Here is a 27,995-nt window from a genome sequence, read left to right on the forward strand (position 1 = left end):
TTATCATATTTTTGAAGCTTGCAATAAGGTCCAAAAGAAGGTTATTTTGGAGATCTGGAGTATGTCTATAATATATGTTCCTGTCGTTAAAACAAAAGCTGGACACCGTACAATCATTCTGGGCTCCACCACAGGGAAATCTAAAGCCGTGCACTCTCCTTTCTAAACAAGCCTCACTTGTAGAACAAGCACAACAACATATAGTAACATGATATGACACTGTTACCTGCGACTTCTTCCTGAATATCATTGTGACAGGCCCTGGCTGGTTTATGTAAAAGGCAGACATTTGCTTAAACACTTGTGAAGATATCACACAAAAAGCAGCTTCCAGACTAAAAGAAGAACCCCCCCTCCTCCCATGAAACCTCATATTCTTGACGATTTAAGCTGTAATGTTTTTGTGCATCTCCAGCAAATCCCAAAATGCTGCACTATTTTTTTAATAAGCACGTTTTATCGAGCTACTCGACTCTATCAACTCTATGATTTCTCTGCGCAAAGTTCTGAGACTGGATCAGCAGCTGGTTTCTTTCCTGTCCTCCTCTCCGCGCGCTTATCGCGGTGGGTGGAGCCAGGCACGTCCCAATTTATTCATCAGGTTGTAAAATTTTAGAGAAGTAGTCGGTCAGATGAAGTGGTGACACAGAGAAACAACAGCCATGGCGAGGTCTAAGGCGAGAGTGTACACTTGTTGCGCACTGATACTACTCTGCTTGGTTGCTATAATTGTGTGTATTGCTGTACTTGCGAGACGCAAATGCCCAACTGGCACTTTCTCGAAAGCTGCAGTGGCCGCAGACTCAGGGAGATGTTCAGAGATCGGACGGTGAGTGACATTTGAAACTTTTCAACCAAATTGCTCTCTTTACTATGTTCCAACTAAGGCAAAATATGCTGGTTTTCTTAACCAAAGTTTGGCAAACACTAAAACATTTTGGGGATCTTAACCTGGATAATCATCATCACGGAAGTGGAGGATTATGGTGTTTCTCTATTTACGAGGCAGCTCCTCACCCAAGTAATGAGTTCATTTTAAATGATAAAAGAGCTTCCTTAGCACGCTTCAGTATGCGATTACATAACAATGTAACATTTCATAAGAGAGGAAATTGGAGGTGATTTGCAAAACAGCGGTCTATGCAAAACATAAACATTTCCCTACTTTTAAGGCGCACTTGACAACGAAAATAAGAACGCAAAGTGATGAAGGACATTCTTCTGTTCATTTAGGGACATTCTTCAGAAAGGCGGCTCGCCAGTAGATGGCGCCATTGCTGCGCTGCTGTGCACCTCAATCATGAATCCACAGAGTGCTGGTATCGGAGGGGGGTCCATATTCACAATTATGGACGTCTCTGGTAACAAGACACCCTCACTCCCCTTATTCTAATGCAGCGCTTCAGGCCTGCCGGGAAGAATCAAGTTATAATGTCTCATCTTTTCAAAGGTAAAGTGAAAATCATCAATTCCAGAGAGACTGCCCCTGCAAACTTGAACCCTGACCTGCTTAAGTCATGTAACAGCACTATTCAAGTAAAAAAAGGTAGGCTGCTTTTCTTTTATAAGACTTCTGCATCAGTTTTTTATTCCCCTGCGTCTTTTGTAGGCTGTCTTTCTTGTTTTAATCTTTCCATGTGTCATGCCTAATTACCGGCTTGAGAAGCTCCACATTGAGTAATGAATTTACAAGCTCAGGGCTCAAAGTTTAAAGACTTCTGTTTGGTGGTTTATCGTGACATAAGCAGCAGATCCTGTCAGACCATTCTGCAGATATATTTTCTTTGACAGGGATGACTTCAAGTAGCTGCGGTTACATACCCAAGGCACTGCAAGATCACACGTGCTGGAACAGCAAAGTGATTAATCTTCTATTCAGTTTAGTGTAAATGTAGGCGGACAGAAATGGAAAGTAAAGTATGTAAATTATATTGTGTAAACATTATTAAACCAGGAAAACTGTAGACATGTAAAAACAAATAGTCAAATAGAAACATGGGGTGGCTGTAGCTCAGGTAGTAGAGCGGGTCACCTACTAACCGGAAGGTTGTTTCGATCCCAGTCTGCTCCAGTCTGCATGCCAAATATCCTTGGGCAAGATGCTAAGCCCAGGTTGCTCTCTGATGCATCCATCGAGAAGCTCGACGGATGCATGTTAGTTAGATAGCACTAAAAACCTAGCAAAGTGATTGGGTGAATGAACAAGTTGTATAAAACGCTTTGAGTGCTCAGATAGAGTAGAGAAGTGCTACATATGGATGATAAAGGAGTTACAGTAAACTCAAAACATGAGTAAATGTATGTGTTACTGTGATCAGATAGCAGATGGATTGGGGTTCCTGGGGAAATTCGAGGTTATGCAGAGGCACACCGGCTTTATGGGAAGTTGCCGTGGGCCGACCTCTTTCAGCCGACCATCAAACTGGCCAGGGAAGGATTCCCTCTTCCTTACGTCCAAAGTCTATACCTCCCAACCATCAATACAAGCAGCACCCAGTCACTGCGGTATGAAATATGTCGACAATGTGAGTTCAAAAATATGAGGAGCAAGCAATTAATGTTTTATCTCCCTGTCTTTGTCTTTTAGGAAACTATATTCAGACGAGAATGGAAACCTTCTTAAAGCTGGTGATACTGTGAAATTTGAGAAACTGGCTGACACTTTGGAGATGATTGCAAATGAGGGACCAGATGTGTTTTACAGCGGAACAATAGCGAAGGATTTAATCAGTGACATACAGAAAGAAGGTATTGTCAGACAGGTTTTATCCTGCTCTCTTTTCTGACCATTTTCTATGTCTGCCAGGCACAATGATCTAATTACAAACGAACAAATCAATTGGCTCTGTGAATCTCTGCCATGATCCCTCATAGGCTACACTGTGGGCTGTCTGGATCCATTAAAAGTTTTGATTATGAGATGCACTGTGTTCAGTTGTGCTTAGCAGAACCATTTGTTTCAATGTTTTTGCTCAGGAGGAACACTCACACTGCAGGACTTGGCCTCATATAAAGTTACAGTGACTGATGCGTGGGCTGTTCCTTTGGGAGAGTACCAGATGTACTTCCCTCCGCCCCCTGCCGGAGGAATCATCCTCAGCTTCATCCTCAACATCATGAAAGGTTCCTGTTAGACACTGACTGCAGAGATTCTGATCATCTATACTTTGAAATCACGAAGTGATGCTTTTGGATCATTTTATTTTTTGAGCTGAGCTGTTCAAATTATTGCATTTATTGGTTGTTGCATATGGTGTTTTTTGCATGGAAGAAACAGGTCCTATCAAATCTTTACAAGTGTGATACAGTGAGAATATATTTTTAAATAAAAGAAATAACAATTGTTTATATTTTCAGGATATAAAATGAACTCAGAACTTAAGACGACTGATGAAAAAATATTATATTATCATCGTTATATTGAAGCTTTCAAATTTTCCAATGGATTAAAGAAACATATCCGAGATCCAAAGTTCCACTCAGATAAAGTAAGTATCTGAAAATACCACCAAGAAGATTCAGGCATTAGGTTTCTCCAACAAGTACAAAGTCATGTTTTACCAAAACTAATTTCACTCAGTAACAGGCAAATCAGTTTATAACTTTTATGTAATGTGTGTTTTGTTTTTTGTTTTTTTCTGGATGTTTGGTTGATATTCTGTCTCCGTTAAAACAAAAGTACCATAAATTAGAGACATTTCTTTGTAAACTTACAAATTAATCAGGGGATCAAGTAATTATTTCCCCTTCACTGTACAGTAATGTGAAAAAGAACTTGCAGGACCTTTGCTGTACAGTTTTGTAGAAAACTAAGTACATCCCATGATTCAGTGGTGTGTTGAACCACTTTTAGCAACACTATCTTAAAACAATCATTTTCTATACGGCTTTATCAGTCTCTCACATTACTGTGGAGGAATCTGGCCCTCTCTAGGGTCTGGATCATGACTGAACATTTGCAAAACTGAACGTTTGCAAATAAATGTCTGCCTTTTACATGCTTCACAAGGTGCCAAAGCCCAAACCGTCCCTCCTCCACTACTGTGCTTGACAGTTCGTTATGAGGTATTTGTGATGATATGCTGTGTTTGGTTTTGGTCAGTTCTGGTGTTGGTGATGTTCCATGAACCCAAAGTCAGTTTCAGTAACTGAGGAACACACCAACAAAGCCTCTGCCTTTGACTGTCGTCCAATCCATGCTGAACCAAACACCTACATACAGCCTCACCTCTGGAAGCAGAAAATGTAGCGGTCTGTTCTGGTGAAGAGAGATCTGAGTGTGAAAGCGAAACTGTCTATTTACTGCTCAGTCTATAGATTCCTACTCTCACCTATGATCACAAGCTCTGGGTAGTGAGAAAGGAAGAGATACAGGCAGTGAAAATGAGCTTCCTCTGAAGGGTGACTGTGCTTAGCCTCTGAGTTAGGATGAGGAGCTCAGGAGGGGCTCAGAGTACAGCCACTACTACTCAAGTTGAGGTGGTTTGGAGAAGAGGCCTTCTTCTGTCAACCCTTCTAAACAAGCCATTAGTGTTAGTCTTTCCTTGCTGTACTGTGAGTTTAGAGGTTTTCTCTAGTTTATATCAATTTCTTTGAGCAATGCACACTTTGACTTTAGGGTAAATTTACAGCAATTTCCAGTCGTGGGAAGATTGTAGCATTGTGTTAACGCAATGGAACACTATAGACTAGCAAATGTCTTCTTTTATACATGTATGTGTGCTCACTCTTACATCTGATCAAGTGCATTTGATTAACAGCATCTGGCTGCTACTTACCCTCTTAATTCTTATGGAAGCAGTAAGGGTGTACTTAGTTTTTCACATTACTGCATAGAGTGCTTTCCCCCGTAAATCTGCATTTTCATTTCAACATGATAATTCTGACAGGCGGTGTTTGAAATAAATAAGTAACAAATAAGAGTTCTAAAAGCAGATGAACTCAAATCCCTTTTAGATTTGGCTCTAATTTTTTGTTTGTCTTGATATTCCTGTATTTTCTCTAATGCGTTTGTTTTTTGCCATCTGTACTTCTAACAGATGGCAAAGAATTTCACAGAGGGTAGCTTTGCAGACAACATACGGATCTTGATCAGCAGCGACAAGACTCACGATCTCCAGTATTACGGCATCACTCCGTATCTGGAGAGCATGGGTACCACACATGTGTCTGTGCTGACTGAAGATGGATCCGCTGTGTCTGTCACCAGCAGCATCAACCACATGTCAGTGTCTGGATGAATCTGTTTCACTGTTAGGAAGCAGCTATCAAAAATGTGTCTTCCTTTGAAACTGAAAGATTAAAAAGGTTTAAGAGATTATTTTTAGAAGCTGCTTTGTACAATGGCTGTACTGCAGAATGAGTTTGTGTTGTCTGCGTCACAGGGTGTAGATCTAGTTGATTTAATGTTGTTTTCTTTACAGATTTGGCTCCAAAGTCTTCTCTCCAAGTACTGGAATCATCCTCAACAACCAGTTGTATGACTTCTGTAGAAGAGCTGAAAGTATCTCTACAGGTAAAGGATCAGCACGATCCATTTTACATTTAATATTTATGAAAGTCAAGCAATCACGGGAGAGCATTGGGCAGAAGAGGTGGCACAGTGAGGATTCTTTCAATGGCTTTTTACTAATGGCACAAAGAGTTTATTTTTTAGTGGTAACTGTTATTTTCCCTTTCAGCAGTAGGATTAATGAAACACTGCCTCATTGTTAGACAAATCTTGTGAGACCAGTTTTAAACTGGAGCAACGGGTGACTCAGGAGCTTGATACAAAAAACCCTCCAAAACGTTATCCTACCTTACGTCAAGATAAACAAGATAAACTAAGTAAACACATCTTGTTGTGACCTATTATTATCTCACAGTTCTGAAATCATTTTCCTGACACAACATATTTTTCTTTTATGTAATTATGTCAAAGATTCAGATGAGGCTGCCGTAACTTTAAGACACATATTCCTCAAAATCAGGTAATGTCAGTGCCAGCCAGCTGCTCATCTAGGTCACTGGGACAGTTTGGGGCCCAAAGGAGAGACTTCACACTTATGATGTAGTTACATAAATACAGAGAAATTTCCACAGTTCCAAAACAATTAGTAAGGTTGCAACTTACTATAATGATTATAGCATATTTATGTATATATGTCTGTATGTACCCTATCACCTCCTTAACCGGTGGACTAATCTGAACAAAACTTTGCACAAACATCGTCACACATACAGCGATTATTAATATTATTAATACAGCAATTTTTATGTTTTTTTTCCATCATTCCTCTGCGAATGCGACGTTACGTTCTCCGTTTTTTTTGTTTCACATGTCACGTTCAGTGTACCCCACCTATACCTAACTTAAAGGTGACCAACATTTGCATCTGTGTATTGTTTAAGTCACCACTAAATACAGAATGGTGTTTTTTCTAGTAATTGTAATAGAGATTTAGCCAACTTCAAATAGTCTACATACCAAGCTGTCCAAGGTTAGAAATAATCTGTTTACTTAGCGGCACATTTTATGTGTTTGTGGTTGGGCATTTGAATAAATAATTTTCTATTTGGATATTATTATTGGTCCAGACATATTCGAAATTTCTTTCTATATTTCTGTACAAACACGTGTGAGTACTTAGCTACACTGGCACTTTTCTGTCGATGTATCATATGTTGATGTAACTGAGGTATTTATATACCTGATAAAAATGCATATTTAATATTAGCATGTTAGGTTGTGAGCATGTTGGCATTTTAGCATTTAGCTAAAATTAGCATGCTATTGTTAGCTAAATGCTAAAAGCTCTTCTGTACCAAAGCAGGGGTTCATGGCTACGGCTAGGGTTGCCAACTCCCTGAAAAATAAATAAGGGACACCTCGTGGCCAGGGCCGGGCAACCCAGTTGTCTTCACCCTTCCCAGTGTGGGGAATTTTGTAGCTCTTTTTTTTGTGTGTGAAATTGTTTTTTTAACCATTTGATTTGAATTTGATTTAAGTAGATGCGTATTCTTTGTGATATGAACACATGGGAAACAAATGATCATTTAGCCATTTATTTTTAGCTCAAAATGACAACATTAACACAGTAAAACAGGTCTCTTTCTTAAACAGAAGCCTGTCATGCTTAACTTTTGAGAATATAAGTAAATCTTTCTTTAAAAGAACTCTGTCCTGCTTAACTTAAAATTATATAAATTAATAGAAAGCAATAGAACGAAAAATATTCTTGTAACTGTGCACATATGGTGCATTTAGTACAATTGGCTTCAGTTGAGGTATTATTTCAGCTTTTCTAATCCTAATCAGCTGCTCCTGTTTGTAAACCCACTTGTTCCCATGATTACGCATCTTAACTCATCATCATTATTCATCTATGTATTACTTTTATGTATTAGTCATCTATTCGTTGTAATCATCTGTCCTTGCAGTTGTTTATTACACAAAATAAATTATATTATCACACTTCTGGCCACATAGCGCTGATATTCACTGCACATGCCCATATTAACCTTAACCAGAGGGTTTAAAAAAAACAAACCAGTGTTTACATACCATATCTGCTTCTGCCGTGGCCTGGTGGACAAAAAATTGGTTAAGGGTTCCCCGAGCTTTCACGCCCCTCATGTTCTTCATGTGCCCACCATTAGAAGCATGCCTATGGAAAAAGTGCGCCGGCACACAGTGCAGTGCGCTTTAAAGGTGTTATCGTGCATTTTCCCAGCCAGGTGTTTTCCTTTTCCCATTCCTCCCTGTACTTTTGCAGCCTTTTTTTTTTTCTTTCTCTGAGCGAACAAACATTGCTGCTCTAATGCTGGGCTTACACTGTGCGATTTTTGGCCCATTTTGAGACGATTTTTGAGTCGTGCGACCGATTTGGTGATCGGCCCGATTTTGGCCTTCATCGTGCATCGTGTAGTATACGTGGGGTAACGAGAAGCGATTAACACCTCACGACCAGCTCCCGATCATCAACCGCTCGTGAGCCGCTCACACTGCTCACGCGCAAACACGTAAACGTCGGTGAAAAAGACGGAGCAGCACGGCTGTGCAGCCTGTGATCTGGACACAAGCGATGGAGGCACAACTTGTAGAACTTTGGAAAGCTCAGCCGAGCCTTTTCGATGTGGCATCACAAAATTATCACGACCACAACAACCGTGAAAATAGTTGGATTTACACTGCTGCTCAATCACAGCTGCCTGATCAATGTTTTTCATTAGCAATTTAGCAAAGTTGATGGTGGTGGTGTGTCTGTGTGAGTGAAAGACAGAGAGAGAGAGAGCGACAGATTTTCTGTTATAACCTTCATTTTATGGAGGCACAGTGTGAGCACTCAGGTCGCATCAGAGCATCGGGCCGTATAGTGTGAGACCTGCATCGTAACCTACCAACTTCTAACCCCTGCGAGTCAATCGTGCAGTTTGAGCAGGAGCTGAATAACGTGACTGAAAAAATCGCACAGTGTTTGCCCAGCTTTAGGTGTACTGTCGTCCGAGACTTGCACCGCAGTGTCGGCGTTTGTTTCCCTGTTGGCCATGCTTCTTGTTGTGGTCATCTGTTGTCTTCCGGTATTTTCTCCGTAAGCGACCTTTCCTCGACCAATGAGATAAGCGGTAATCTGAATTGTCATAAGTGTGCTGTCAGCTCATTGGTCACAAAGCAGGAGAGGGGCTGGGAATTATGTTTTCAAACAAAGCGTTAATTCCATTAACATTTATAGACTACTTTTGATTCTCACTGTATTACGGGACAAAGTGCGTCCCTTATTAGCTCAATACGGGACGTGTACTTTTGTTTCTAAATACGGGACAATTCCGTTTTTTAAGGGACGGTTGGCAACCCTAGCTACGGCTGTACTGCACTTCTGCTAAAACCTCCCTCAATAAAATGCAGCAGCGCTTACAGGCACTTACAAAAGACAGCTTGAATCTATGTGATGGAGGGACAAAATCCCGTGTAACTACAAATTCCTTGCAAAAATTCTAGAGCTAGTTAATATGAAGCTTTAGCACCTTTTACACCTTTAGGAGCTGTGGATATCTTTCAGTTTTTCAAATTAGAAGAAATTTCTCATTTACAGACAGTGTTTTTTATTGAGTCTCAATATGGAGAGTGTCCTTTGTACTAAGAGAGACTAACTATGTATAGATATCCACTTAATTAGTGTTGCCTGCTGAAGTATTAGGCTGAACTTTAGAATATTTTTTGTACAGAAATAGTTCTGTGAACATTTCCATCAGTGTCTGATGTCAGATGCTGAACAAAAGTAAACGGCACATGTCAGGGTTGAATAAATGCTCTTCACCCTCTGCTTCACATCATTCAGAAGCAATCATTTTGTGATCATTTTTCTCCTAGCAGTGATGAGTGTGGATTGTAGTTTTGTGCTGTCACTCAAGGCTTTTGTTGTATTTCTCAGGAGAGCAGCCTCCCTCCTCTATGGCTCCAGTTCTGCTGAAGTCTCAGTCGAAGACACTGGTGATTGGATCGACTGGTGGGAATATGATCACTACTGGAATGGCCTCGGTACGTATCCAGGAGATAAAATGATGCAAACCCTCTTTGGTGTTAGAGTAAACATTGTAGTCAGAGGCATTTTCACCCTAATCCATTCTTTAATCATCACTTTCCCATCTGAAAGACTGCAATGTATTCTACTATTTCTCTTCAAGGCGCTCATAAACCACCTTTGGTTTGGAAAGAGCCTTAAGGACGCAATTAATACTCCAGTTGTTTATGTCGACTCTGAAAATGCAGTAAAGTTTGAACCCAACTTTGAAAAGGTACGTGTAAATATTCAGTGTATTTAAATGATAGCACAATAAGAAATTCTGCTTTTGTTCTATCTGAATCTCTTCTCCTCTTTGTACTTCAGGATGTAATTGAGGCTCTTAAGAAAAAGGGACACAATCATCAACCAGCAACACGTTTCTACAATGTAGTTAACGCTGTGGAAAAGGAGGACAGCTGTATCTCTGCATGGTCTGATGAAAGGAAAAAAGGCAAAGCAGCTGGTTACTGAGGCCAAAAGCCAGGGATGTTAGTTTAATAGCATAGCTTTAAGGTTATACAAATTCTTGCAGCCACAAAACCACAAAATCTGTAGCAGATGGTGTCTGTCCTGCTGGAAAATCATTGAACAAGATGATGATTATCTGTCTTCTTCAGCTGAGTACCTACAGAAGCATGTAGCAGTTGAACTCGTGGCCTCTAGACACAACTGACTCTAACAGTAACATGATGGATTTTGCTGCACAAGAAGAAGCAACAGCCTTATCTGTGACTGTGCCTGACCCCCCCCTTTCACTCTTCTGCTTATTTGTACACATTTTACCATCTGGTACTTCTGCCATTTCTCTCTTTTCTGGCATTTCTTTCAGGTTTTCTGTTGTAAAAGCAACAGATACATATGTAAGGTACATGATACTACACTCGTGTTTCAGGCATGTGCATAACAAAACTGAGTTTAATGATAAAATAATTCAATGTTCAAATCATAAAGCCAAAAGAGTACAAAGAAAACAAATACATCATAAAAACTGAAAAAATGTTATTATATTTTATAAATTATTGGGGATATATTGATATTGAATTTCATTATCTAAATTTTTATCAGCCAATTTAGGATAATAGTTGGTCTGATATTTAACAGCCAAATCTTTCTCTTAAATGTTGATTTCACAATCATGCAGGTATTCAAAAAATATTCTTTGTTTGATGCCAAAATTTGGACATGGCACCAAAAGACTGAATAAAAAAAAACAATCATTCACATAGACTGCAGATAAAAGAAGTGAAAGAAGCACATAGTTTAAAATTACTTAAACCTGCGTTCTTTCTAAGCGTCGGGCCAGCTAGAGACAGTTGTATAGAAATCTGTGGGAAAACGGCTCGATTGTGGTGGATTTATAGGCTCAGTTCTTGCTTTTAAGTCTTATAGATTACATGTTTTGTAAACTATGCTTCACATGATTGTTCAGATGGATGAAACAAAAAAAATGGTGACAGGCATAAGACATTAGAAATAGAACACTACAAAGTAGTGGGTAACTTCACAGTGCCCGTGTCCCACTTGTATATTCAAGCTTTGTAAAACTCAAAATTACAACTAAATAGGCTAAACCAAATAACACTGGTGCGATTGTCATTGTCAGCTTCACAAAATCTAGAGGTAACAGACTATAGAGATTAATTCATAATGTTGTCTTAAATTGAGATATTCGTCCATTTGGTCGCAGGGTGTGTGGCATCATTTGTGAAGTCATTCAGTTTAACCTCCTAGGACATGGCATCCACATCAGTGGACATCACAATTTGGTTTGTCTAGACCAAAATACTAAATTTTGCTCTACAAGGGCCTGATATCCACTTACGAGGACATTATACTGCCACTGTTCTATCGAAATTTAAATAGAATGTCCTCTTATGTGGATCTCATTTTTCTCAGAAACAAAAATCAGGAAAAAAAAAAAATCAGGTCATTTTTTTACATTCATCAGGTCCCAAAAAGCCCAAATAGCAAAGAGAAATTAAAAATGCATGCCATGAAAGAGTTTAGGTCTTAGGAGGTTAAAATTCTTTAAAAAAAATGAAAAGCTAAATATTTTTTGCTTCTTAACTTTAGTTTTTTTTTTCTTTTGGATCAGAGGTTCTTATGTCTGACATATAAATAGCTGTTCATGCATAGCATTTTTACCTTTTGCACATGAGCTGCTTTGTCACTGTTTATTTTATGTACATATATCAAATGAAAATTTTGCATTTGTGCAAAACATATTCCCTGTGTGTATAATAGTGATGGATACATCTTCAAAGTTGCTCATTTTTATAATAAATGGTTGAATGGTCAGTACTTGAAATTTTACCTTAAAATGTTATAGATGCATTGAAAATCTGGTTTCTATTTTTTTTATAAAATTAAAATGATTAAAAAATGAATACACAGTTGAAAATAAAGTAAACAAATAAATAAATTCTGGTCGCAGTCGATGTTTGACAGCCGGGCAGTAATGGCTTTTTTGTGGATGTACCAATGTGCCCTTCTGCTGTTGGTCTCTCCCTCCAACCTGAGGTCACTGTTATTGATGTGTGCTCTGTAAATCCATTCCCCTGCACCGTAATGTAGTCTGTGCAGCCTGTCTATGTTGTTTCTCATAGATCAGTTTGAAATTTTTTGTGGGGGACATTGTAGCAGTTGGAACAAGATAATCCGATCAAACGTTGACTCATACATTCAACAGAGACGTTTGCTGAGCGAAAGTTTGACGCACTTTCCAGTGAACACCTACAGCACGCAATCAATTCTCACAGCAACACAGATAAAATGTTATTTTACTCGTAATACAGGAAAATAAATCAATCCTGAAGGGAAAAGGTCAGATGATAAGATCCTGGTGATTTTTAGGGTGGGCAGCTTTGCCCCGTCACATGTTATTTGGACCTCGGGGGGTGTGACAGTCACACTGTGCCCTGACCTTATAGGAGCCACCTGCTGCAAATGTCACATTACCATGTCTGGCAGCAGGAACAAAAGGTTGCCAGGAGAGGATCATGGGTAGGGCCTCATGCAATGACCACCCTGCTTTTCCCTGGCAAACAGTGGCAGTTCAGGCATTTCACTGACAGCTCACAGCAGCGCAGATGATCCGCTGGCTGGGAAACAAGCACGACATTCCAATAACCAATCCCAAACAGCACGGGCTGAGCTGATTTCTTTGATTGCCCTATTTGCAGACTAATCTGCATAAATAAATAAATCTTCCTTTTGGGGGTCAGGTGCAGGCTCTTCTGGTGACCCAGATGTTCCAGCTGTTTGGTGTGTACTTTGACTGTTAAAATAAAACCCGACATCTGCTCTTAGTTTGAATTGGTTCATTTATTGGCAGTCAGTGTTGGGCATGAGACAGATACACAAAGGCTACAACAAGGAAGAGTTTGACATTGACACATGAAAACAAATTACAAACCAGGTGGACAGCCTTCTCCATCACTCCCAGTAAACATTCGACATGGAAAGAGGTGTCCGCTCTGACTGTGAACTACATTCACTGATCTATTTTCTGTTTTATTGCGTCGTCCCATCGGCCGCTTCCCTTTTTGCTCTATTGCTCAAGCTAACAGCGGGTCGCAGGGCTCAGTTTCATAGTCGTTATTGTAACTACTGAGTTGGACAAGTGACAAAACACCGAAACAATAACACAAATCATTACAGCAACAATCGGACAAATTACGGATACACACATATAACACACAGCAAACATTTATTATATATCTAGTGATGATTTTTTAATGATTGCTTCAACAATCAGGAGCCGTCATTTCCCCGTCTGCAGGTATACTTTCAGCTGTCTGCTTCACTGCTTATAATCGATGTACACAGAGGCTATGCTATGGTGAAACTGAAATATATAAAAAAAATCAAACTGCCTTAAAGTGCATTGCAGTGTTTCGGTCAGTCTAACTTAAACATCATGTGCTACTACAAGCAGACTAGAACCAATAGATAACAGTCATGGCTGCGTCTGATTAGAAAACACAGGACCACTAAAGTACAGCATCAATAAATGGGAACGACAACATATCTGTAGAGACACACGGCAGTAGGAAAGGGCAGCTTGGACACTGCTCTGACTTAGTGGCCCGCATGAACAGCTGGCTGTGGTGTCACAAATGCACTGAAACACACAGTGGGGATGAGCACAACATCTCAATAATCACACAGAGAAGGGAATAAGAGCATTCGGGCGAGTACAAAAACAATCAGTGACAGCTATCCATTGTTTGGTCCTACCTGTTGTCTTCTAAGATTGCTTTGTTCACCGAAAAGTGCACAAAAATAGCCTGTGGAAACACAACAGAGCCATGTTTTGTGTCCTCATTTACAACTACACAAGGGTGTGCGTGGGTATTCACAAGTGGACATTTGGAAAGGGGGGGAAAACGCAAAAAGTCGACCTAGCAGTTTTGCCGGGCGTCACGTGATGGGTCGTCGGCTGTATAGTCTGTTGAACTTGTGTCATAGCTTTTGTTGAGAGATTAACAGAGAACACACAATGTGGAGCTAGGCCCTGCCTGCCAGAGATAGACTCAGTCCTGGTAGAGAAACCCGGAGGGACCCACTGTTTCCAAACTGGCTCGAGTTCCTCTTCAGCTACCGCCGGGATGCTGCTCCTCCATCTGAGCAACTGATCTCAAACCTCCTCAAGATTGGCTTCTCAGCTGCCACTGTCACAGAGAGAAAGAGAGAGAGAGAAAGAGAGACAGCAAGCGAGAAAGAGAGAGAGCATTGGTTTGTTAATCCTTCCAGCCCCCCCTCCAATGAAACCGCACCTCGTTCCCAAGAGCACCATCCACCAACACAGTAAGTCATGGCCGCTGCGGCTGTCGCTTCATTGTCACTATCTTGTGTGGGTTAACTCAGAGATGGTTAGGAATAGCTTGGTAGCTGTGTCGGGACAAGAAGTTCACAATGTGGGCACTGGTCTCCCTCATGTCTTGAGGGGTAACTGGGCTCGTGGTGTGAGGGCAAGAAGGTGAAGGAAGTAGCGGAGTGCTGTGGGACGACGTTTCAACCACAGTTGAAAGAACCTCGGAGACAAAATGACCCCATCACCTCTCACAGTAGTGAAGGGTAAAGTCTTTGGAGAGCTGCTTCTCCCCTAACCCCCAGGGCTCCAGCTCAAATTTGTCCCCCACATCATCCTCATCATCTTCCCCATCTTCATCTTCCTCCTCGTCCTCCTCATAGTGGCTGGGCTCTTCAATGGATGTCTCCAGGTGGTAGGAGTAGGGCTGACCCTCGGTGTACTCGTAGATCGTCGGCAGGCTGCTCTTTAGGCTGCAGCGCCGGCGCAATGCGACTAGCAGAGGCTGAGGCATGGTGAAAATGTCCATGTTGTTCCCTAGGTCGATCCAGGCCAGGCTGGCGAATTTCTTGGGGTCTTTGAGCATTTCGGTGAGGTCTTTGAGTATAGCCAGGGTGAGGCGGTTGCCATTGAGGGCTAAGGTGCTGAGTTTGGGCAGCGAGGCGAGGAAAGGCAAGAGAAACCTCAAATTTTCGTCAACAAGTTCGGTGAAGCTGATGTCTACAGCCACCACACTGTCTCTGTTGTTTTGGAGGTAGAAGGCGACTTGACGGACGTCCCGGGTCGAGAGGGGAATACCAGACAAGTCGACGGAGTCGCTGGACATTTTTTTCTGTAGGGTTGTCTTGAGACTGTTGGGAATATGAAAAGAAGAGAGTGGTATTACTTAGATGTCTCTTGCACATACACAGACAGAAATTGCTTTTGGCTGGAGGATGAAATGATCTTTGAATGATTCCCCGATTGATGAAAAAAACAAAGCAGTAGTTTTATGCTGTGTTTCCTGAGCTGTATAAAGGAGGGGGGTAACTGGTCCAGCTTGAGCGGAAGGCTGGTACAGAGACTCCAGCATGGGGATTTGCTAGTGTAAACAGAAGAGTCAAAACATCCGAGCGAACCAGCAGCTTGAGCTTAAAGCTCTGTGGGCCAGAAGCACAGGGCTCCTTATAGTGCAAGGTCACAACCGTTTCCCCCTGCAGAGATAAATTATGAAGTGCTTTGGAGGAACTAATCTGAATAAATCTGGCCATTTCAGTTATGGGGAGGCTAAAGAAAGACATGACTTTGCCTCTTTTCTTTTGTTGGTCAGCGACGTGCCACCTGATAACAGATTTTGGTGCAATTGAGCAAAGGAGTACGGAATCACACAAAACGTCCCCAGTTTGCTACACATAACAGAATCTTCTCATGAGCCGTGGCTGACATGTTGTGTATGAATGTCTGTAACACATCATGATTAGGCCACAAAACATATGCCGCAGGAATGCAGCAATGAATAATGCGTCATTAATTCACACTGCTCGCCATTAATAAATTATCACGTCAGAATGACTATTCATGCAAATAGCTAACACTTAATAAATTACAAGCTAAATATGATCTCACCCATTAAGTAACCTGTATCATAATAACTGTGATTCTATTACAGAAAAGTGCTTTTTTTGTTTGTTTGTTGTAGACAGCAGCTTTTGACAAGCCTCTTTGAGAGGGAAGAACATGCAACGTGAGTTTGAAGTAGCCAAAAACATTTAGCAGGTGATGAATAATGTCACAGATAAACAATCATGAACTCATAAAGGAAAACTTGATATCAATCTTGTTTTTGGCTTCTGACTGTGGCTTGTCAGCATTACTCAGTACTGTATCTGTGGATCAGTGGTTCATGCAGCAACATGTAGATGTACACCTGCCAGCCAGGTTTCTCAAAGCACCTTATGTATGAGGACTTTCATAAAGGTCGACTGAGCGCAGTGGAAAACTGCAGTGAGTTTGGTGGCATAGAAATGAGTGCATTAACTCTGATACTGACAGACATTAATTGTTGGCAGATTGGTTTAATTTGCTCACATGAACATACACTGATCTGACTACAGTGACTTTACAACACCTGCTATAAACAAGGCAGACAAACATTGTTTAAGCTCAGCAGATGCTTTAACACGATTATAGCATGTTTGAAAAGTTCAGTCCCTCTGCCTGATTTTTCTGTCTCTAAAGGGGATTTCTGAGTTGAAATTCAATCAGGGAAGCTTTAAATGATTACTTTTCTGCCCAGGATTTCTATCTGTTTCAGTGCATACTCGGTATAACCCCTGGAATATCTTCGAAATCCTTTCAGGACATTGCATAATGAAAGCACGATTTGAAGCCGAATCTAAATATAGGCGATATTATGATCCCTTTCTGCAGCTAGCATTCGTGCCGAAAACATTTCTGAATTACTTGCACGCTCCTTTGCCCCTTTGTTTGCAGTCGCTTACATTTACAAGCGCCCGACTCCTCACTCACCTCCTCACCCCAGCCCTAGAGGAGGCAGTGTGTTTAACCTGAGCTGTTACTGAAGTGGCCTCCAAGCTGATTTGGTGTCAGAGTGAATTAAAGCATTCCCAGCGCCCTTGCGACTTACTGTGACATGCACCTGTCACTTGTTATGCACCCAAGTGGTTTTTTTTTGTGGTGCTGAAAATGGATGTGCCCTCAGAAGCATGCACAGCTCCTTTTTTTTTTAAAAGCAGGTGATGGCCTGACGATCAAATAACTCGTGAAAACCCCCCAAAAATCTGCAGATATCACCAGGGATTTAAAAAGAAGTTTTAATCAGGTGCAGAGGACAAGAAATATGCCAAGCATGCTGCACTTCTATCAGACTCTTGTGAGCCAGAGTTCTTTCTCTCTCTTCTGTCTCTTGCAGCCTTTTTTACATGACAGAAACCTCATTTTAACCAGAGGCACAAAGGTCCTAATGGCCGTGGCAGAGGCTTCGCTCCAGGTGTGAATAAGTTTTGATCACGCAGCTCCTTCCTTTTCAGACAGGCTTTTGAGCCCAGTCTGCACAAAAAAAGTATGTCTGAGGCATACACACTGGAAGCTTCTTTCATCCTGCGTCAAGATCTGATACCAGAAAACATGAGCGCTACTGATAACTTTGAGTAGATGGTTTTTCTTGTGGATTTTACATCCTCAAGAACATGAATATCAGGGCTCAGTTTAAATTAAGAAACGGTGCAGAGGTATGATGCTGGATATCTGTGGCTAAGTAGATGCCCAAAGAAATAATAATGGACACTGAATCCAGTAAGGACTTACAGTAATGACATCAGCCTTTAATAACAATGCATATTCACAAACAAGCAACCTAATAAACACCCTTTACATAGTTAAGAAATCAATTAATTTTACATTGTGGTGCCATATATTAAGTATTCCCACCAAGAGTGCACCGCTTGTCTCTACGTGTGGCTCATCAGTCTCCAAGTGTCAGCGATTTAATGCAACGAGGCCGCATCCTAATTCAGTAAGCACAAATCAAATCGCTGTTGGGATTTAATAAAGTAAATATTCATTCTAAAGCTTGCTGAGTAGAAGTGAGATTATATATATATATTTTTTAAATTAAGAAACAGTTTTTTCTAAACGTGCAGTTCAGTTTCCTCCTCATCTCCCCTCTGGGCTGTTATTGCATTACTCACGCCATTTTGTCTTTTTTGTCGAGTCATTTACGTTTAAACTTTTCTCTATTATTCATCTCAGTCCTCTGGTGGGTAAAGCCCATCTGCACGAGATGAGCAGTCTCATCACATCTGCTCCCTGATGTCACGTATATTTTCCACTGCACGCTCATCATAAAGACGTACAGATGAGGTCGGCGTGCACTACAGATAGAAATCACACGCACATAATCCCTCTCAGCACTGCATTGTCCTTCATGCTGCAGGGTATTCAACCTCACACTTCACAATCCGTATCGCTAAAGGCAGTTCCCTCCCATGCACCAATCAGCCGCAACATTAAAGCCACTGACTTGGAAAGTGGATAACTCTGAATAGCTTGTTGCAGTGTAATGGACTGCTGTAAAATCCTGGATCCTGGCGTTTATGTGGACATTATTTTGACATATACCTCCTACCTAACATCCCTACAGACTTGGCTGACACCCGTCCGTACAAGCCCCAAGCAAGTACTTGAGGGAACTTGTGGTGCTTTTGAGGATCCTTTAATGACCATACAACACAGATTAAGCCTAAAAACTATATGATAGTTCAGGTTATTCTGTTTCTGAGTGTTAGGTGAGAAAACAAAAGCAAATTATTAAGTCACGTAAAGCTTATGGGAAAGAAAAACACTTCTGTAAAAGTCAAAAAAGAGAAAAGGTCACAAAAAGTGTCTGCAAATTTTATACTGACATGAATTTAGCCTTAAGGTGAGAGCACTTCAGTAGCGTATCTGGGTCACTGCATCCATCAAGCCCATTTTTTTTCATTGCACTTGGAAAAAAAACCAAGGAAAGTTTTCTAGCCAATCCTAAATAAACTAATTAGATTAGATTGAGATTAATGGGATTACTGAGTTTCAGATATTAATTCAGTGTGGCATTTCAGTCACACAAGTGTGTACAGTACTTAGAGGACTGCGTGTGCCGCACTAATGCTAGATAATGAAGGGATGAACAGTCCCATGGCATTAAAAAGGACTGAGCTGTTTCTGTTTCCTCTGAGTGGAGAGAAACCCCACAGAAGTGGATTTGTTGCTTTTTATTTTTTTTATTTCTTGCACAGAGGAGCCAGGCTGTCTGCAGCTGAACAAAGATGGAAGAGAAAGGGAATATAAATCCACTCTAAATTTGTATTTGTGACACACTTTCTTTGGTTTATTTGCTCTGTAAATGTAGACCAATAAAACCTTATTTGACAAAGGATAGACTTGGAATTTCTACAAAAATGCTCTTATGGTTGTGTGATAGTTATAAAGTTACAGCCAAGAACACAAGCAGCGGCCTAGCTGCACCTCTGAAGTTCACTTTTTTAAAAACAAAATATGATGTTTTTGTTTAATTATTGACAAAAAACACGGTTCTAATGTTTTATTACACTCAAAGTTGATAGACTGTTTATAAAAGATGGACATAGTAACAAGTTTGTCTCCTACTGGTTTCTGTTGCCTTAGGTTTAGCACTCGACTTCGGACAAGAGAGTGATATTGTAGTGTGAATGGGTGAATGACTGAATGTAGTGTGAAGCGCTTTGGGGTCCTTAGGGACTAGAAAAGCGCTATACAAATGCAGGCCATTTAGAGCTGCCAGCTTAAGCCACAGACTGTATATGAAAGATGGACATAGCTACTGTGAAAAAGCCGAGGGTTTTCGCCTACGTCATCTGTGTATTTAAAATCAGATGTAAGCAAGCGGCAGATTTGAATGAGAAGCCAAGAGACACTGGATAGTTATAGGCTAGCAACTTAATAATCACACATATCCTGCTTTAACCTTCTTTTTGACTCTAATGTGGAACATGATTTACATGATAAACATTAGATTATAATTATAATCAAGAAGACTTATAACTAGTAAGAACCAGGGAGTCAAAAGGTAATTTTTCCTTAGACATCTCTACAGCTGCACTCAAAAAAATCTGTTGTTGAATGAACACAATTTAATCATGGCACCTTTTTCCACGTGACTTAACCAAGTACAATAACCCATTTTTGACCATGTCAAACCAACACATTTGGCATTTGGTGGTTTAATGTAATCAGATTACATTGGATCAACGTAGTATACTTGCATTGACTTGAAGTGATTTAAATAAGTATGTAGAGTGAAATTTGTTTTAATTCATTCTACACAAGTTAAAAACTTTAGGAAAACACAATGAAATCTTGTTGTTTGAACAACTACTTTGTTAATCAAGGCAATTACTGCTAGTCTTGCTTAATGAACCAATATGGGGGTTGATGATTTCATAGAGACAAACAACCATTTGCTCTTACATTCATGGGTAACTTAGAATCACCAATTAACCTAACTCTAATAACACACTGCAAACCAGCCAGATGTGGATTTGAACCCAGGCCCTTCTTGCTGTGAGGCAACAGCACTAACCATCACGCCACAAAGCTGGCAAGCCAGGCTTAACAAAACTAGGAAAGCTATGATTACAAGGCTTGATACAGAATTCTCCGTACGTTTTTGTCCACAATAAATAGCGATAGCACATACATGGTGTGGGTATAGTTGTCTGGCTCTTAAAACTCCAGCGATTTTCCTGCAGTTTGACATCTAATGTGATCTTGTGAAGTTTGTGAGTCCAGGCAACTAACCACTCTTACTAGATTATCATGTCATCTCAACAAGAACAAATTAAGTCCTACCTCAAAGCACACTGTGCGCTGTCGATCTTACGTGCTGCACAATAATGTTTAATATTTAGTATTTACTGTTATATTCCCATATGTCATCGTGATGTTGTTTATTCTATTGCTCTCGTTTTCTTCTGCTTGTTTTCTTTTTTCATTCTCAACAGGTGAAATTAATAAAAAAAAAAAAAAAAGAACAAATTAAGTTGCTGAATTTCATGCAGATGCTACATGAGTTAATTACGTTCACCATAGAAACATGAAATTATTTAGTTCAAATTACAAGTTTGAATCTTGTACATGTAACAACCACCCAATTTCTTTTTTTTGAGTGTGGACTTCTTTTAGTAACAAGAGGAGTCGCCTCCTGCTGACCTTTAGAAAGAATGCAGGTTTAGCCAATGTTTTTGTATTGCCTAAACCTTGGCTAAATTTTTTTTGAGGGGGTGGTGGGGTTGGGGGGTTGGTTCTTTTTACAGTTTATAGCCAACGATGACTAGTCAGCTTGGATAGCATGGCACATATAATTGACTGTAAATTATCTGTACTCAATGGACTGGACAAACCAAATTCGACTCTCTTGTGTGACTGAAACTCGGCGATACAGCACCCACTTGTCACTCAAAGCTGCCATTCCCTAAAAACACTACTTTCTTCTTCTGGCCACAACAATAGTGTAATAATATATATTTTCTGTACCTACAAGGCAAGTAATTACAACACAAGCACAAAATTATGCCACACAGTATAATACATACTTTAGTTACTGTAAAAAAATATTCACAAGCTTTAAGTTATATAAGAATTCATCATCTTATAGTTCTCAACAAAAGCAAAATAGCTACTGACGTTTTGTAGATATGTGACTGTTCCCGGTCACAAAGGCCTAGAGACTGGATTGTGACAATTTAGCAACCACTAGTAATGAGGGGAAAAATATTTATTCCCTGACCTGCCGGTGAGTGGTGCCTGACAGTTGATGGGAAATTGATTGGGTACATGAAGGGTTTTGGTACATGACCATCTTTACAACCGATCTTATCCAGCGACAGCCAGCAACCAGTTGCAATTTACTTGGGGAATACACATTTTTTCCTATTGATCAATGGTTGTATTACAGCTCAGTGTTGGACAGCTCTTGTTCAAAGTGCACATAATTTTTTTTAATGTAGGCTTTGTTTATGCAATAGTGTCAAAAATGAAAAAGAGTGGCTATGGAGACTAACTCACTTTTTACTTTATATCTCAGAGAAAAAATTAATTATATGGTTTGATTTTTGTGAGCTTCACAGATGCTAGCAGATGTCCTAAATATATCTAACAAAGTCAATCTTTGTGCCTAATTTTAGTAGTTATTCCAGGCTAAGCTAATTGCTAAGCTAAACTGCTAGCAGAGTTCCCAAGAGGCAATGCAAGTTACTCTAAATGACCTTATAAATATTTGAATCAGAAATAAAATGATGAGTTAAGCTCTTAACTGGAAAAAGTAGGCTATCTCCAAAAACTTAAGTTTGGGAGGTGAACTTCCTTTTCACAGTCAGCAGCAGACTGGACCTGTCTCATCTCTTTCTAGCCTTGACAGGTATTTGTTCATGAACACAACAGCAGGCGAAGCTGTCAGAGCTCACAACACCTGCTGTATTAATATTCTGTTTTAGGGTGGATTTCTTGTTTTAATGATTCATGTTGCTCCTGCTGTCTCAGCCGTCTCACTGCAGGTTTATGAAGCCAACAACAAGACTAAGTGAAAAAGAGCATTTAGCTATCGGAATTTAGCGACTGTATGATTCCACACATTTTCAGAGAAGCTGTCAGTTTCAGTAAAGTCGTGTTTTTTTTCCTCTTCCGAGCTGAAATAAATGTCCGTGAGGACAACAAAGCCCTGCCTGTGCAGCTGAACAGTGAAATGTCTGATCTACATAAGCTTTTCTTCCAGTTTTTGCGTGTCACCTCTGAATGACTCGCAATAAACCCGTCTGATCTCGCTGAGCTCACATCGTCTCGTTTTCAGCCCTCAGATTGTTTTCATCTCTTTAAAATTAATCCATTATTTGCAGTGTGTAGTCAGATGTAGAATAAGCAATTACACGAGAAACAATTATGATAGGCTTTTTCTGTTCATGAATAGGATTACCAAGTAACACCTAGACACACAAAAAGCCTACTTGTGTGCAACCTAATTCTCTATTCATCATTTGCACATCAAAAGCAATGCACTTTTTCATGAAAATAGCTACAATTACATTTTAGCACAACCCTCCCAGCTTTTTTTGGCATACAGATGGACACGATTGTTGCCACTTTTGAAGAGCGAAACGCCAGTAGCGATGCAAATCCACTGCACGGTCCTCTCAGATATGATTGACAGCTGTGGTTATTCTTAACGTTTCTATCAGGTCAGCCCGTGGCCAGCTCCGTCGTATTTCAGTGTCGGGTACAAAGATGAAAATCTCTACTGCTCGACATGGAGCCGAGCCCTGTTGTCTGTTGTGTGTGCGGCAGCTGACTTATTACAGACTGAATGTCTGGACAGAAGGGCTTACCAGGCCTGGGATTTCCGTCTGGACATGCTCTGCCTCAACCACTTTGAGTGTGGGGTCAGGTGATAGATCAGCTGTCTGCAAATCTTATCAGAAGACTTTATGGTGTCTGCATCCTGTAGACGAGGACAGAAAGAGTCCTGATAAAGGAACACAGAGCATGAGAGCAATAGTACTAAGGCAGCAGCTTTTTCTGCCTGTGGAAGTAAAAGAGAAAAACAGTTCTTTGCAGCTCTTTATATCTCTCAAGGTTTTAAATCCTGCCAAGTTTCCTTGATTCTTTTTTTTTTTTTACACTTATCAACCTGTAGCTCCACCATATTTCACCTGAACAGAAATGTTCATGGTTTATTATTATTCTTGAAGCCTTGAGCTACTCCTGAACAAAACACAATTTAACTGACTTGCTGGAGCAAGAAAATCTAATCACATGCAGCATGCAATGGGAAGCAAAACACAGGAAGTAGTAAGCAGAGGTGAGATACAACAGCTACTGATAAACCCAGATAATTTCAATGTATTAATCATGCTGTGGCTCCTGGTGACCACTGCCTACATAATGATAATAATAATAATAATAATAATAATAATAATAATAATAATAATAATAATAATAATAATAATAATAATAATAATTCAGTTTTCATCTTTGATTTTTCAGACAGGCTGAATTACACATTCCCATCTGTACATAAAATTCAACCTTATTCTGTTTCAAGGTGCTATTTTGATTTATTCAATTTTGCTGGCACTGTCAGGTCACTCCAGCTTTATGAGTTTCAGGTATGAAAAATTTAACAAACTGCATTAAGCGGTTTTCCAGGATTCTTACTGAGCAGCTATTTCTAGCTCCTCGAGAGTAACATGTGTCGGCGGAATTTCTTTCGAGCATCTGTCTGTAGGAATGTCAATAACATCCTCGGATGAGATTTTCTTAAGAAGACAGCGATTCACAAACGGAATTCATAAGGGAAATGTTCTTAGGAGAAAGCTTTCCTTTGCAGAGTGCTAACACCAAGCTTGTCAGGGAAACACAAAAACACACAGAAAAAAGGAAAGAAACCTGACCTTCTTAGGACACTGCATCTCTCGAGCCAGGCTGAGCAGCAGCTCGTGTGAGATGGGATCCACTAGATTGAGGAAGGCAGCGTTTTTGTACAAGATGTCGTTGAGCGATGTGCCTTCTAAACCCAGATCCTACCAGAGAAGACAAGATAACAAAAAAGAATCACAAACCCAGCAAGATGCAGTTGCAGAAATACACAATTAGGGGTCTAAGAATGTAGATTTAGACCGACAAACAGGTCCCTACTGTGTCAAGGGCATCGTGACTCCTAATGGAAAGATAAAAGAAGCGTTTTGTTTTAAATATTCATTAAAGAAGACGGGCTGCGTTTTCATCTACAGTAGCAAAGTGAAATGTAGGTGGGGGGGAGTCACTGGGGAGAGGCTGTGTTTGGACATATCACCCCTCGGTGGCACTTATCCACAGGGCATATCTTGACATGCCATAGTGCTTACTGTTTGCAGAAAGCAACTCATGCCTGACTCTCTCTGACCTCATGTTAATACCTCAGATCAAACCTCTGATTTCTACATGCTCTACTTTCATTGGTTGTTTAAAACTTGGGGAAAAAACAACTCAACCCAACAACTTTCAAATGCATTTAATATCTCAGTGCACATGCATCTATTTTTCCTCATTTATAATTCTCTTCTTGCCGTGGCACTTCAATATGTTAGAGTTTGAATACATTTCATTTGTGCTGCACGTAAATACATCTGCAAAGAGGTCAGAACTGACAGCTGTCACGGCAGCTTGCACGCAGTTATGATGAATCCAAGAGGATCTGCGGTGAAAAAAAGAAATCAAACCAACTAAAAAGAGGAGATGTCAGATGACCTTTCGAGAGTGATGAGACAAGCAGCAGTCAGCGGTGCTGCTGTGCACACTGAACCATACCAACTTGCCTTCATCCACATGTCCATCCTCAAGGTCCTAATGAGCCAATCTATGATGGCGAGCACTTGTGCAGCCCATGCAAGTTTAATGAGAAAAGAAAGCCTTTGAGACACTACATACGTACCGTACCGCACACACCTGCGCGCATGCACACACATTCAGACACATCCGCTTTTTTTCCTTCCTTAAACACAATCTGCATTGATTGTAAAAGACAGTTGGAGTGGGAGGCTTGCAGCTCCACATTCCCGGCAGTCCTTTTAACAAGGGTGGCAGTAAACACAGACTGAACCCAAAGCACGGGAGAAGCTGCTTTTGCTCTTCTAAGAAAGACTTCTAAGAAAGAGAAGGTGTAAAAATATCTCCCTTCAGTGTTCATGCCTGATCAACTGTCACGTGCGAGTGTGAAACCAAGCCATGGATCCGTCCTCATATCTGCAACGAAGCTCAGATCTCTTTCCTATCTGCGGCAGAGCTCGCTGTTACACACCAATTAAATCTGCAGCTAATTCTGAGAACAGAATCTCGCCAATATCTGCTGCAAACTCTGCAAGAAAAAAAAAAGATAAAGTGAGGATCATTTAATAAAAGTAGAGCTCATTTAGGGGAAAGTGAGCCTCCCGTCCCCTGTCATGTGGCTGTCATGGAGCCTGGCCAGGCCTGTTTATCTCCTTGGCTTGATTAAGGAGGTTCCACTCTCTCCTGTGTCAAGGCTTCAGAGTAATTAACACCGGACTGGTCAACAGCTAAAAGACAGAGGAAAGCCCTAAGGGCAAGCAAACAAATTAGATCACTTAGGATATTGCTGTATCTTTGATGTGTCCACATATCCTTTCATGCGTGTTTTACACATTTGCCAAAGCAGGCGAGAAGAGGCTTTAAAGAAGCCCTTTGATTAAGATCCTGTATGGTGGAGTGTAGGACATTTGAGGTCATGTGTACAAAACTCGTCCTACTTAATTTTGCAAAAACTACATCAAATCATCGCACTGAGTGTGTTCTTAGCTTGATGATGATGCATTTTAGAGGTAATTGATTTAGTTTCCTCAATTCATTTTAAAATGACAAAAATACCAAATCTTCACATGACTATAGGCACACACACACACTAGAATATTTACAAAAATAAATAAATAAGGAAAGCAATGACAGTGGCCTAGATTTTCATTTCTTTAGGTAAGAGTTAATATAACCTTTTGAAGTGGAATAATATTTTGTATTGGTGAACACAAGACTTCAGGGCTCTCATTGTTGCTGCTGGAGCACAGGCCATTACAGTGAGAGAGAGAGACATTAAGAGTGGGGAGTGATGGAGGTGCTAGGTCGCTCTAATGGGCACATTAGAACAGCCTAAGGAAAAGGTGAAACTCTGGCTTTAGAAGGGAAGGGAAACGAGGACAAATGCAGACAGGGATGGAGATTTATTTGTGCTCTGCATTTCAGGAAATATCCAGAACCATCAGGAGAAAATCAAATTTGAGGTAATGCGATGACACAGTGTGGAGTTTGAACATTTCCTCATTCGGTGGGTAGGTAATCCTATCAAATCTAATGTCAACACTGAGCACGTTTAGCCACAGTGAGAGAGAGTGGTGAGTCACGTGCTGTGTCTGCCAATGAAACACTGTGTCACAGGTACAGTGCTCTGCCAGTGGCCTACTTTCCATAAAAAACAAATGCTTCAGGAGGAAGTGGCCAAAGGAGTGAGCCCACACACGCGTGTAGTAACCGCAAAGGGAAATGAACGAATAATGTGGGCTTAGGTCAGAGGTCAGAGGCCGTTACAGAAAATGCAGGAGAACACTACAGTGCGCCTGTGCCACCGCTACATTTTGGATATGCATGCAAAAGACTCACTCACGCACGTACACAGTCCCTCATCGCTCTCTGTGAGATGGGAAAACAATGCATGCCCGCATCAGCACCACAGCAGGCTTTAGGGCAGCGCTGCTGTTGGCAAACAACGTCCGACTTCACCATGCCCTGTGCAGGTTCCTTCCTTACCTTCCTCAGTAATTTGAGCACGTCGGTCGCCTGGTCTATCCTGCGGTCACGGAGCAGCTTCTGGATCTCTTTGATCCACGCCACTCTCCTCATGTACGGGCTGTGGTTAGTCCTTCGCAGCATTCCAGGCAGTTTGTCTGATTTGAGCATCAGCGCAAACAGAAAGTCCCCGCCGCCCCGACCTCCCCTCTCGCTCTCTCCGGCGCTGTTCAGGAGCTTGCGTCGCCTTTTGGAGAAATTCTCGTTGTCCAAGCTGCTCTGCCTGCTCAGTCTGGAGCCCATGGCGTTGTTGTTGTTTGTTGGCTTGTTTCTTTCTCTTTTTTTGAAACAGTCAGACAGCACCACTACCAAAAGGACAATCCCATGATGAGCTCCAGTTGCCCGTTTCCAGCAGATGCTCCTAAGTGGATGGTAGAGAAAAAAACCCCAAAAAACAACAGCGTCGTGTTGTCTGGCTCTGCGACTGGCTGTCAGATGGCTGGGGATCCGGTGCAGAGCCACATAATATCCTAGAACGCTCTAAACGATCATCGTTGCCTCGTGCACCCGTCACGCGTTAGTATATCTCGCTTTGTTTTTCTCCTCCGTCGCCGCCACCGTGCGCTACGTGCGCCAGGCTCAGATGATGATGATGATGATGCTCCGGCTGCTTCATCCTCCGGTCGTGTCTGCTTTTACGCTGCTGTTTAGATTTGTGCAACGTGGAGAGTCCGACCAATCGCAGCATCTGGTGCCTGCTGCGCGTCTCTCCTCCTAGCCATAAACCCCCCTCAGCCCTC

General features: G+C 41.0%; 2 protein-coding genes across 3 annotated transcripts; one reads left to right on the plus strand and one right to left on the minus strand.

Moving 5' to 3' along the window:
* The first annotated feature begins 633 nt into the window (after positions 1-633).
* On the plus strand, positions 634-11,952 carry LOC146375800 (glutathione hydrolase 5 proenzyme-like). The gene is made up of 12 exons (XM_084946359.1): positions 634-829; positions 1,234-1,361; positions 1,451-1,546; positions 2,319-2,505; positions 2,588-2,748; positions 2,977-3,123; positions 3,358-3,488; positions 5,040-5,224; positions 5,424-5,515; positions 9,414-9,520; positions 9,667-9,777; positions 9,870-11,952. The coding sequence occupies exons 1-12, from the start codon at positions 663-665 to the stop codon at positions 10,014-10,016; spliced, it is 1,659 nt and encodes a 552-aa protein (XP_084802485.1). The 5' UTR covers positions 634-662; the 3' UTR covers positions 10,017-11,952.
* An 898-nt stretch (positions 11,953-12,850) lies between these two features.
* On the minus strand, positions 12,851-27,989 carry lrrc75ba (leucine rich repeat containing 75Ba). Of its 2 annotated transcripts, none has more exons than XM_084946626.1 (4): positions 27,217-27,989; positions 24,318-24,446; positions 23,253-23,389; positions 12,851-15,209 (listed from the first exon to the last, which is right to left on the minus strand). In XM_084946626.1, exons 1-4 carry the CDS (start codon positions 27,496-27,498, stop codon positions 14,603-14,605), a joined length of 1,155 nt encoding a protein of 384 aa, XP_084802752.1. In that variant the 5' UTR covers positions 27,499-27,989; the 3' UTR covers positions 12,851-14,602. The 2 variants fall into 2 exon arrangements, with proteins under 2 accessions (XP_084802752.1, XP_084802753.1); XM_084946627.1 differs by having other exon boundaries at positions 23,253-23,365; positions 27,217-27,987.
* Between the last annotated feature and the right edge of the window lie 6 nt (positions 27,990-27,995).

The sequence above is a fragment of the Perissodus microlepis genome, chromosome 12, assembly GCF_051167445.1.
Source record: "Perissodus microlepis isolate ML-2025 ecotype Zambia chromosome 12, ASM5116744v1, whole genome shotgun sequence".
Taxonomy (NCBI): Eukaryota; Metazoa; Chordata; class Actinopteri; order Cichliformes; family Cichlidae; genus Perissodus; species Perissodus microlepis.